The 13,054-nt window shown below is 45.8% G+C and overlaps 1 protein-coding gene across 2 annotated transcripts in view; it reads left to right on the top strand.

Annotated features, from left to right (window-relative positions):
• Nucleotides 1-5,514, top strand: part of Oca2 (OCA2 melanosomal transmembrane protein) — a 206,787-nt gene extending 201,273 nt beyond the window's left edge. For both annotated transcript variants that reach the window (XM_050140365.1, XM_050140364.1), the window contains exon 23: nucleotides 5,039-5,514. In XM_050140365.1, the coding sequence (XP_049996322.1) occupies nucleotides 5,039-5,123 (85 nt within the window). In that variant the 3' untranslated portion in view covers nucleotides 5,124-5,514. The remainder of the gene's footprint in view (nucleotides 1-5,038) is intronic.
• Nucleotides 5,515-13,054: the final 7,540 nt, after the last annotated feature.

Here is a 13,054-nt window from a genome sequence, read left to right as displayed (position 1 = left end):
CTTGTGGCCATATATTTTAGCAGAGGCTCTCAGCTCCTAGGAAAGGACCCAGCACTTGAGCCTCCAGAGCAGTGGTTCTCAGTCTTCCTAATGATGAAACCCTTTAACACAGTTCCTCAGGCTGTGATGACCCCACCAGAAAGTTATTTCCATTGCTACTTCTAACATAGCTCTAATGTTGCTACTGTTATGAATCACAATGTAAATATCTGTGTTTTCTGATGGTCTTAGGTGGCTCCTGGAAATGGTCATTTGATTCCCAAAGGGATCTTGACCCACAGGTCGAAAACTGCAGCTTTAGAATGCATTCTTTTGGTGAGGGGAGGGTGTGAATTTCAGCTGTTATTCCTTTGAATACATGTGTGTGTGCGCCTGTGCCTGTGTGTGTGTGTGTGTGTGTGTGCGCGCGCGCGCGTCTTCCCTCATTCTCCTTCTTGCCACACAAGCTGGAGCTTTGTAATGTGGGGTCCCAAGGATCTGTACTTAGCTCTCCGGTCTGTTTTTTTTTTCCTCTGGTGAGTGACTTTCTCTTGTCTAAGTTTGTGGATCTTTCCTTCACATGCTGTCTTATGTTACGGCGCCCATCAGTTGGCCTGACTTTGTCTTTCCATCTTACGTTCTGAGCTTACCAGGTCCACCTTTTCCGTGCTGCTGCTCCTTTGAAGCTACTTCCCCTGCCCCATTGGTTTCGAGTGTGTTTGTAATTGCCTGCTGGGGGCTCATTTGCCTCGCATCTCCTATTTTCCCTTTCCAGCCCCCCAGCTGGGGAGCCACAGACCTCTTTGCTTCGAAGCAGGGGGGAAATGTCCAGGCTCCCAGGCTCTCTATAGCTCTCTCCTGACTCCACAGGAAGAGAATTCAGCACAGCCCGGAGAGGTGGAAGTCCTGGCTCTCTCTGTGGCCAAAGAGGCAGACTGAAGGTCTTAATAAAACTTCCCCATGGTGTTTGTCTGTATCTCAGCAGTTACAGCTACCGCTGCCTACCTCGACTTCCCCTTTCCTGCTCCTTTGGTTAGAACAGGCTTTCCTTGGGGCCCCTTTTCTTTTGGGACTCTACGGTCTATTGAGATTCCCATGTATCAGCTTCCTAGAGGGATTCATGGACGATGGGGGAGGGCAGCTCACTGCCAGGCCACGTTTTGTTTTTTTAGGATTCTCAGCTACGCTGCCATTCTGCTTCTGTCCCCCCTTAGGATCTTCCGTTTTTTTTTTTTTTTAATTCCCAAGAGTCTTGGCTGTGCTCAGAATGGAACAGGCAATAGGAAGATCTATATTTTCTTCATCTTGCTTCAGAACCAGAAGTCTGTCCTATAGTTTTGGAGAATCACACCATTGCATTCTCTTTTCCAGCAGACCCCTGTGTGCTGTGTAGTTGGGTTTTCCCTTGTCAAAAACATTTCATGTTCCTGTCTATACTGGTTAGATTTTATTGTCAATGCGACATGAACTAGAGATACCTGGGGAAAGTGAACTTTAATTGAAGAATTGCCTCCATTGGGTTGGCCTGTGGGCATGTGGGGGGCATTTTCTTCATTGATAATTGAAGGAAGAGGACCTAGCTCAATGGGGGGATATACCTTTCCTAGGCCAGTAGTCCTACGCTGTATCTTAAAAGACAGTTGGGGAAACCACAGGCAAACAAAGCAACAAGCAGCTTTCCTCCATGGCTCCTGCTTCAGTTGCCTGCCTTGAGTTCCTGCTGCATGTCTGCACGATGGATTATAACCTGGGAGATAAAATAAACCCTTTCCTTTTCAAGTTGGCTAGGGCATGGTGATTGTCACAGTACAGAGCAGAGACGTGCAGAAAGAGAAGAGGAACAGAAACTGAGTGGAGCATTGTGCAGAAGGCCAGACTGTTGTTTGGGGGAGATGCTGAAAACATTGGAACACTGGGCTGGAAAGTTCCCCGATCACTCAGAACTCAGGGAGCTGTTCTGTGGGAGCTTAGACAATAGGAGCGAAGAGAATGAAGCAGAAAATAGAGGCCTGGTTGGTGAAATTTTCCAGGGAAGCAGAGCTATGGCAGGAGCTGGTGAGATGGCTCATTGGTAGGAGCCCTTGTTGCTCTTTGGTGCATAGAACCCACGTGACAGCTAACAACTATCTCTGGAACTCTAATTCCAGGAGCTCCTATGCTCTTGTCTGGCCTTCTTGAACCTACGTGCATGTGCTTGTACAGACAGACATGCAGGCAAAACATCCATGCACATAAAAAAATCAAAGTAAAGAAATAATTAAAAATTTAATTTGGAAGTGAACTTTACTGGGACAAAGGATGAGGTCAGCTGGGCCTGAGAAATCAGCTGTGCTTCTTGAGAGACTGGCATCATTGAGGTGGAATCTTCTAGGCTAGGAAGTGTTGCCTCAGGGTCAGCCGTGGTGCAAAGGGGACCAAGGCAACAGATCCAGCTGGCAGCAGAACTTGGCAAATAATGTATGAGAACTGCCTAACTACACTGGGTTTGAAGCCATGAAGGGGTCATGGAAGGCAGCTGAGGCTTGGTATCCTATGACATGGCTGAAGTCTCTACAGTGAGGACGGGGAGACCATTAGCGACGGTACAGCTCAGTTACAGTGGACTCCCTGAGAGTTTGCAGGGCATGGAACAAGTACTAAGGACAGTGGCTGATGTAGAGCACATCTGGCACTTGAATTTGTGTGTGGCTGTGGAAGGCAGAGCTGGCTAGGGGCTGATCAAGCCCGTTAGATCCTTGAAGATCACGTGTGGGTTCCAGATGTCAGACACTGAGCTGCAGAGTTGGGATTTACACTACTGAGATTGCGTTTTATTAAAATACAGTTATTCTCATACCCATATTCTTCCCTTTTAAAGTAAGAATGTGTGTAACTTGTTTTTTATTTGAACAGAATCCATAGTTATGACACTTGGAATTTTAAGGAGATCTTAAACTTTCAAAGTATTGACAGTTTTATAGACTGTGGAACTTTTAAAAGCTGGATTGTGCTTTAAATTGTGCTATTCATGATATCCTTAGATCTTAGGGACAAACAAGAAAGCAAAGGTTTAACAGCGATGTGTTCGTGTATCAAGTTGACAAGATAGGGCTTTTCCTAGTCGGTTTGACACAAACTAGGGACACCTGGGGAAAAGGAACCTCGATTAAAGAATTACTTTTTATCACACTGTCTTATGAGCATGTCTATGGGACGTTTTCTTGGTCCCTAATCAATGGAGGAGGATTCAGACCTCTGCTGGAGGGACATCCTTGGACAAGGAGGCCCGAGCTGTATAAAAAGGTAACTGAGAAAGTTAAGGGGAGCAAGCAAGTAAACAGTGTTCCTCCATTTTTGGTTTCTTTTGTTGAACTCTGACTTGAATTCCTGCTTCACCTTCCCTGGGTGATGAAGGGTAATTTGTAAGATGAAATAACTTCATTTCTCCCTGAGTTGTCTTTGGTCATGGTGTTCATCACAGCAACAGAAAGAAGATTAAAACACCATGCGGGCGTCCTCTGGCTGTGTGCACACTCTGACCCTGTCTCGTGGTATTGATCAGATGAGGCATGGGCAGTGACTGGCATTGGTTGAGGGCTCACTGCGCAATCACCCTCTATTTTAAGGATTTACCAATGTGAAGTCACGAATTCCTCATGATGACCTTCCTAGTTAGTCGCATCCCTACTCAAATCCCACATATATGTCATCGACTGCAGATGGAAGCCAGGTTGTCTGTTACCTTCTTTAGACAAGAGATGGTTTTAACTCACAATCCTACCTTTCAGCTCCCCCTAAGTGAGAGAGACTTTGTTGATAGGCTTATGACTTCCTTTGGAGGTCTATAGAAGGATGATTGCAACTGGACACAGCTGAAGAAGGCATCCGGAGATTATTTTGGAGAGAAAAGAACAGTGAGAATTAAGCCCAGATCCTCACACAAGTGCCAAAGAGCCAAACAGTGGCACTGTGTAAAATATGTGCCAAGTAGAAGAAATCTGGAGCACACGTGGATGATTGAAACAAACATAACCCAGTGCCCCAGACTCATGGACACGGCAAAGCCTGCTCCGGATCAGGCCCAGAGAAGTGGCAAAACCTTCCGCCAGTCGTGTGTGGGTGTTGGCAATGCGTATAGAAAATACAGATCTCAGCTTGCTTCTCTGGGCTGCTTACAGCCTGAGACCGCTCCCTTATAAAGGGAGACCTGCACCCGAGCTTGGGTAAACCTACCTCCTTGTTTAGCTGCACACTGTAATCCTGCCTCCTCGTTCAGCTGTATACAAAAGCCTGCCTCATTGATTTCAATGTATAAGATAAACAGGGAGTTTCCAGAGAGCCGCTGCTGTGTCTCCGGCGCCGCCCCTGGCCCGCCTCATTTGTAAGAGGCGATCCTTTTTTCATTCCCTATTGCCCCAGCTGGGGCAATTCCAACTGTGCAGATCATAGCAAGAGGCACCCAAACTGTCCCTTGGCGACACAGAACTCACATCGGTCAGATGAGGGAACACCCCTGTGAGAAGCCCGAAAATAAAGAGAGGAGCGTGACTCTGTGCAATGGGTGTGAAGCAGAGGACACGAAATCTAGAGAGACAGTATACAAACTTTGAAGGTGTTAAGGAACTGCAGGGATAGGGTAAATATATGACATCATCAGTTCTTAGACTACACGCAGGAGACTGCTACCAAGATTAGCTGAACCCACCTCCTTGTCCGGCTGCATGCAATAAACCTGTATCCACATTCAGCTGCAGACAGCAAACCTGCCTTCTATGTTCATATATATAAAATCAACACCCTGAGTTTCTGGACCGCTGCTAGTGGAACAGAGTCGGTGGCTCACCTAATCACGGCTTTTACATATGTGTGTCTGTATGTCTGTCACCTGCTCATTCCCTCACTACCCGTGTCAGGTTTCTGGGACCTAGCCACATGAGTTATAGCAGAAATATTTACAACCTGAATGGAAGACCAATTTTTTTCTTAATAAGATTCTGGGTCCATCTTTTGCAATAGCATGACACACAGAGAGTCCGCATCTCTTTGTTCTCACCAGAGGCCTTGTCTCTCTGTTTTCCAGGCTGGGCTTCCCGATGATGCTCGTGTCCTGCACCATAGGGATGTGCTATCTCCTGATCGCCCACGTTGTGGTAGGATGGAATTAATAGCTGAAGACCAAGGGAAACCCGACCATCCCCAACATCAGCGGGGAGACTTCTCCACAAGACCTCTGCAGAAGACAAGGGGCTTGCCACGCCACACATGGGAACCGAGCTCGATCCATAACCATGCCGTTCAGGGAGATGATGGGAAACCACAGTGTCCTTTCCCTGCAGACCAAACGTGAGAAATACAAGTTAACTCACCAAGATTCCCTACAGAAAAATGTGTATATTTCAAAACCATTTCTTGCAGTTCTATATGAGATGGCACAAGCCCACCCAGGTTGCTGTGCCTTTCCACTGCTAATTCTCCAAAGGATAAACACAGGTTTCCTTTACATACCCCCCCATTTTAAAATAGCCACCATTCAGTTTGTATTATACCCGTGAATATGTCTCTTTCTGGGAAGACACACACCACTGTTAAGATGACATTTTGTGTATTTAAAAAATAAAGAATTCCGTGACAGAAGCTTTTGCAATTTATAGTTTAGTTGACACCGAGCTGCATTTTGTCCGTTCCTATTTTTTTCCCCCTCTGGAGTTTGAAAATTAGTGCTTAGAAGTCTAGCGATTTGATTTGCAGAAGACTAGAGACGTCTTTCAAGTAGCTGTTTTATATTAACGGCCTAGAACAGTCATTTTCCATTGTGAGAAGGTACACGCTATTTCCATCCGTTTCGTTAAAGCTTGATTGATATGCTCACCCCTCTTCTCCAGCTGTTCAGCAATGTTTTCAGGTGTGGATCTTCTGTGCACCCACTCCATGTCAGACGGAAATATTAGATAGCGAGGAGCCGGAGAAAGCCTGGGCCTTGGCTGAGGTCTGCCTGCTTGTTTGCTGGTGCCCTGGCTGTGCCCCGGAGACACTCCCTCGGGTCTCAGCTGTCTGTGTCTAACCGTGAGACGTGAAGGTGTCCACCGAGGACTCTACACAGAAGAGCATCTAATTTAAAAAGGATTAAGGAGCTTAGACTGCTTAGAAGCACAATGTAGACCTTTCTAGTTCTATTTTCCACTGCTGACACTCTCAGGGGGGATGTGGCTTCTCTAGAAATTAGCGCATGTATTCCTCAAGCGGCAACCTCCGTCCCTCCGGAAATGGTGCCCTGCAGGCGGTAATATCTCCGTTCTGCGCCTGAGTCCACTGGAGCCAGGGATTAACTTTGAGCGTCTTTGAAGAAGTGGTAGATAGCTTGCGCCACATTTTTTATTTTAAACTCTGCCCTCAGCATTCCACACATTTGCCTGTCTGCACCTGATCTCCGGTACCAGATGAGCCCACGGGGAAAAGTACCTCCTGATTGGTCCATCTCTCTTCCCTCCGTGTGCCAGCATAGCCTTGATATTCTTGCCCTTTGTGCTGCCTCCTGCTCCCTTCTGCCCCGCCCCCAATCAGTGCCTCTTCCCCATCAATGCTCAAGCCATACTCTTAGCCGCTCCTCAGTTCTTCCAATCTTCTAGGCCACGTGACTGATTCTCGTCCAATCTATCCTCAGACCCCTTCAGGCTTTCCCAACATTTAAATTCAATTTCTTTGGCTCCCACAGCCTTCTCTCTACTTCATTTCTAACTTCCAACCCCAGCTGGACCGTTAGTAACTGTGCTATTTCTTCCTCTCAAGCATTTCTCTGATGTCTCTTGTACTCAGTAGGGCAGGATTCACCCCTACTGCCTCAGCACTCCCAGAGCACGTCTCTGCATCTCTGCTCAGGGAGTGCACAATGGTACCCTTTCCAAACTGTGCCTATATTAACATCAGGACAAGGAGAGTTCTGGGTTCTCTGTGAGAGATTTCCACACAGAGTTTTTAAAGCATTCTTCATGTGTCATGAATTAACCAACAAACCGTCCGGAGAGATGGCTCAGCGGTTAAGAGCACTGTTCATGGCCGGATTGCCCATCCTGCCAGAGGACCCGAGTTCGATTCCTGCTTAACGCACGGTGGCTCGCAGCCATCCGTCCTGAGCTCTGGCGCCCTCTTGTGGCCTATGGGGGAAAATTAAGCAACCATTCCTACTCTTGTGGACAGTCCCATCAGCACACAATATCTTAATTCCAGCTGCATGCAGTGATGTAAGCATTTAGGCCATTCACAGCTCATATTTCCTCCTCTACGGCATCATTTGATTTCACCACCTGACCCCCACCCCCAAGCAGAGTGGTGGGGTCCTGTAGTGTTTTGATGTTCACAATTATTTATGTGTAAAGCAGACTTAATGCAGGGTGTGTTGGTGTTACACAAGAGACCCGGAGAAAATGAGAGGGGCCAGGGCAAGTGTTCAGCAAATGTGTATGTACTGTTAAGCAACAAGTCCAGGTGCGGTCAGCAGACGGGTAGGGAGGAGCTGTCAGTTGAATGGGACTCAGCTCGCCTACGAAGCTCATGTTCTTCCAGCTCAGTGTCGTTCTGTGCCTCTTCGTTCCTTCATCCCTAGTGTCATCCCACCCTGCCGCCAATCATACTCCGCCGAGAACAACAGGAAACACTCAGGAACAAAAGAAATCTCATTGCCAACTTTGTACCCTGGCCCACACCAGCGCCTCAGTGCTCGGTCTTCTCTGGTCAGTGGGAGCCCCACTCTGGCCTTATTCGAAGCTGTGTTTTAAGTACACCCAGATTTGCTATGTGCTCTCAGGTGTCCTGATGTTAGGATGGTAACCATGTCACACGCCAGGCAATCTAGGGACAGGGTCCCAGTGGGTGTGTTCGTGGCCAGTCTCTAAGCTGGAGAAGGGACTTCTGAGTTAGGCGAGGAGGGAGAGCACTCATAGTCAGCAGGGATTTCAGTGGATCTCCTTGCTGTCTCTTCCAGCGTACCAGCTGGTGCAGATAGACTCGTGCTCACTCTGAAGGTGAGGGAACCAATGTGAGCTGTCTTTTCTGGCTCCGTTAGGCCAGGAAGCACCATGCCCATGGTGTTTCCTTCTGTCAGTAGAGGGTGCAGAGGTCCCAGGGCTCTTGCATTCTGGGTCTCATCCCATTCTCATTTCTAGTCCAGATTCTCTTCCTCCGTCTACTTTTCAGAGTTTTCCGTTGAACATTTCCAGCGTTTTTAAGACCCTGAACCACACAGAGTGTGAAGGCATGGGGAGAGAGTAGACTGCTACATCTAATTATATACCACAAAATAATTCACATGGTCAAATGGAATACTCTTAAAAGACAATTTTTAAACACAGCCAAATTACATTTAAAACAATCCTAGTTCTACTTCCTTAATTTCAAATGGAAAAGAGGCCATTTTAGGTAGAGACAAGATCTAGAAACAGGTTAAAAGGAATTTCTTTATTAATTCCCATTGGGATTACTGCTAGAAGAATAGACCTCAGGTGTTCCCTATAAGGAGAACACAGCTCTCTGCTCCTCCTCTCTTGTTAAAGGCTTGTTTTGCTCATTGGATGGCCATTGTCATTCTGATATTGGATCCTCAGTAAATCTGGGTCACAGAACCATTAGCAGAATGTGCCAAGATGGGTTGTTATAAATCAGCACCAGTATCCAGGAGCTTCCTACCTCTGCACAGAGTGCTCAGGCTGAGATAAAGAAATCCGCTGAACAAGAGATGCAAGAGAGAATCCGAGGCATTGAAGACATGATAGAAGAAATGAACACATTGGCCAAAGAAAATGTTCATTCTAAAAATACTCCTGCCACAAAATATCTAGGAAATCTGGGATGCCGTGAAAAGACCAAATCTAAAAGTAATAGGAACGGAGGAAAGAGAAGAAGCACAGGTCAAAGATTTGGAAAAGTATTTTCAACAAAATCATAAAAGATCCCCAATTGAAAAGAAAGGAAGAGCCATCAAGATACAAGAAGCATACAGAACACCAAATAGACCTAGAAAAAAAATTCCCCAATACACATAATAATCAAATCACTAATGTGCAGAACAAAGAAAGAATATTAAAATTGGAAAGGAAAAAGACTACATAACATATAAAGGCAGATCCGTTAGAATAATACCGCATTTATCAATGGAGACTCTAGTCAGGAGGGTCAAGAGAGATGTTCTCCAAACCATAGATGACAGCCTAGGTTATTATACCCAGCAAAATTTTCAATCACAATAGATAGAAAAAGAAAGCATTACATGATAAAGCCAAGTTTAAGCAATATCTATCTAAAAATCCATCTCTACAAAAGGTGTGAGAACAGGTTAGCCACATCCAAGAAAACAAAAAGAATAGTTGCACATCTGTAAATCAAAAGGAGGGGACCCATACCATTACAACAAAATAAGAGGAGCCAATTAATCCTGTCCATTTATAGCTCTCAATTAATAGTCACAATTCCCAATAAAAAGGACACAGACTAACAGACTGGCTTAAAAAACAGAATCCAGGCCAGCCGGTGGTGGCGCACGCCTTTAATCCCAGCACTCGGGAGGCAGAGGCAGGCGGATCTCTGTGAGTTCGAGACCAGCCTGGTCTACAGAGCTAGTTCCAGGACAGGCTCCAAAACCACAGAGAAACCCTGTCTCGAAAAACAAAATAAAACAAAACAACAACAACAACAACAACAACAAAAAACAAAAACAGAATCCATCTTTCTGTTGCATCCAAGGAACACACCTTACCATCAAGGATAAGCATCACCTCGGGTTGAAAGAATGGGAAAAGATACTCCAAGCAAATGGACCCACGAAGCAAGCAGGTGTAGCCATTTTAGTATTTGAAACGTTCTACTTCAAACTAAAACGAAGCAGAGGAGATAGAGTAGGACACTACATGCTCATCAAGGGAAAATGTATCGGTAGGATAGTGCAATTATAAACAGTTAGGCACCAAACATAAGGGTAACCAAGCTCATAAAAGAAACACTATTACAGCTGAAATCACATATTGATCCTCACACAGTGGTAATTGGTGACTTAAATACCCCACTTTCAAGTTAGACAGGTCACCCAAACAGAAACTAAACAGAAACACCAGTGTTACAAATGTCACAAATCAACAAGACCTAACAAATACCGATGGAACATTCCATCCAAAGACTAATGAATAATCTTTGTTCCCAAAAGCTCAAGGAACTTTATCCAAAGTTAACCAGGTCTCAACAGCTACAAGAAAATCAAAATAATGCCGCATCCTGTCTGATCACCATGGATTGAAACTGGCTGGATACCACCAACAACAGAAGCAATAGAAAGAACACATACTCATGAAAACTGAACAGCTCACTGCTAAATGAAAACGGGTCAAGACAGGAGGAACGTAAACGCTTCTTAGAACTGAAAGAAACTGAAAAAATAACATAGTAAGATGTGGGGCATATTGCCGAAGACAACACCTTCACAACTCATTGACCACGCAGAGCTGAGCTGGTGCCTACCTAGAGCCCCCCCCACCCCCACCCAGCCGCCACTGACTTGTGTTCATGGTACTGGAAGGTGCTCTGCACACTAACAAGGGGAAGGGTAAGCACCAACCCAGCTCCAAACCCTGCCATCTAAAACAGAGATCTGTCTGCATGGCATGCTGGAGCAATAGTGGCACAAACAACATGGAAGTAACTGTTCGCTCTCTGGTTGGATTTGAAACTCACTCCAGGAGATAGAACTCATATCTGACACTGCTTAGGTGGCTCAGAACCTGGTGCTCGATAGATATGTCATGGGCCTGGGGGAAACCAAATGCTATTGTTCTGCTAAAGGAGCATAGATCTAAAATGACTGTCAATGACATTCTGCTATACCCTTGCTCAGTCATCATCAGAGAAACTTCCTCTTGTAGTAGATAGGAAACCCATCAGGGAAATCTCAACCCTACCCATAGAACTACAGGCAACCAAGGACTGCTGAGAGCCAGAGAAATAGTCTTCCCAGGGAAGAGCACATAAATTAGTTACCCTTAGTTCTGTATATGCATACATACATGCATGCATGCATATACAAGTGCATGAGCACACATACACACAGACATATATGCAACATAACACAGGCTGAGCAGGCTGTATTTATATATTTAGACAGATTATATCATTATATAATTTATTTTTAAAATTTGTTTAAATAATTTCATCTATTTAATTTATATATTATTCATATAACTCGAGAGAGGCAGTACATGGTAGTTAGTGGTTGGAGAGAGGAAAGGGAAGGGGGAACTGATGCAATTAAATCTCAAAAAATAAAAATTTAACAACAAAAAAAGAACAATTAGGACATAAAAGGAATTAGCCAATTTAGCTCATTAGGAAAAGGAAAAAAAGTCATTTCGGAATTCAAGGGAACACATATATAAAGTTAAACTGCATTGTAATAACTTTAGAACAATAATAAAAACAGAACCATTTACATTGTATTAGTCTTTGTAAGCAATATAGAACTAATGTATGTAGCCAGACTTGTGGGTCCTGGGCAAAGGCACTGCAATTTTGTATAGTGGGCATAGAGTACCTATGTATATCGTATAGTGTCTTAGGGTGTCCTGGGATACTCAGGATGCTGAGGGGTGACTGTACTTTAAATATCAACGCCATATTTGTACCTGAGAATGAATCCATCACCTTATTAAAAGACCTTCCGTGTATGCTACCCAGGTTGAGGGTGGGACGCCCAGCCTTGATGACGGATTTTAACTTTTTCCCTTGGTCACTGTTTTTTCCCTAGGGAAGAAGAAAAGCAGAGATAACCTTTCTCCCAAGCTCCCAACTACACACCGTGCCATGATTCTGTCGCAGTGCACTCTGGGTAACCGATGGATTTTGGGTTTCCTTAGGGAGACTAGGCGATGGGTTCCTTACAGGAATGTGATCACTCCTCCTGCAGGTGACCACACCTAAAAAGCCTTTCCCAACAGGGATGCAGGCTTCTCTGTTGCTCTAGTCGCCTCCCCCGCCCCAACTCTATATATTTTAGATCCCATCTCAGGCCACATAGAGCCTGACATGGTAGGAAGCAGCTAGACAGTCGGGGCAGAATCTGAATCTGGTGCCCTGTTCCCAGCCTCTTGGCTGGGGTGGAAACCGTCAGCCCATGCCACCTGGGGTGATCTTTTGCAAGGGAAAGCATTGAAACTCCTCAAGATGGTGATTTCTTGGCCCAGAGGGTCCCACGACACTCACCAACATGTCTTCTACGCCATGCACCCTAACATGAGGGCTAATTGTGTAAGAGAGGACCCCAGTAGCTTTTGCTAGCCTCCAATCTCATACATGTTTGCCTCCTGTGGTAAATCAATGAGGAATTCACGTGGGAAACGGATTTAGTTGTTAGGAGAGAGCAGTTGCTAAGAGATCAGAAGTGGTGGAGACGGAGAGGCACTCTGCCTGGAGGGACAGAGGCTGCGGGGTGTCTGAATCAGACAATTGCGCTGGGTAGAAGCTGCCAGGAACACGAGTGGACCTCCCTCCCCGTCTTATGGATTCATTAGTTTCTACACTATCTTAGCAGAAATGCAGCAACCCTGCAAGGTACCCGCCTGGCGGTGGATGGCCAGTGGCGCTCAGACCTCAGGCAGACTGCGTGGTTCAAACCTGGGCACCCTTTGTCCCCTGGCAGACTCAGGTCAGGTTGCCCGAGGTCACTCTAAGAGAGTTAAGTTAGATCAGGAGATGAACGACAGTGCCCTGGCTTCCGGAGGGGTATTGTCAGATGCTCATCTGCAGGCCAGACCTGTTCCCGCTTCCTTTTCAGGAGCCGCCAGAAAGTTCTTGTCTTCGTAAAGTTTCTATTGCTGTGATGGAACACCGTAACCAAAAGCAACTTGTGGAGGAGGAAGCTCCACTTCACATTACAGGTTGTCATTGTAGCAAGTCAGGGCAGGGACTCAAGGCAGGAGCCTGCAGGCAGGAATTGGAACAGAGGCTCTGAAGGAACCACTTACAGGCTTGCTTCTCATGGCTAGTTCTGTTTCTTTTTCCACCACTCAGGACCAGCCACCTGCCCAAGCGTGGCACTCCCCACAGTTGAATGGACCCTCCCACA

Source organism: Alexandromys fortis, unplaced genomic scaffold, assembly GCF_014885135.2.
Source record: "Alexandromys fortis isolate MF-2015 unplaced genomic scaffold, M_Fortis_MF-2015_v1.1 scaffold_39, whole genome shotgun sequence".
In the NCBI taxonomy this organism is placed as follows: domain Eukaryota; kingdom Metazoa; phylum Chordata; class Mammalia; order Rodentia; family Cricetidae; genus Alexandromys; species Alexandromys fortis.
Note: the sequence above shows the minus strand (reverse complement) of the source record. Positions and strands in the feature narration are given on the sequence as shown.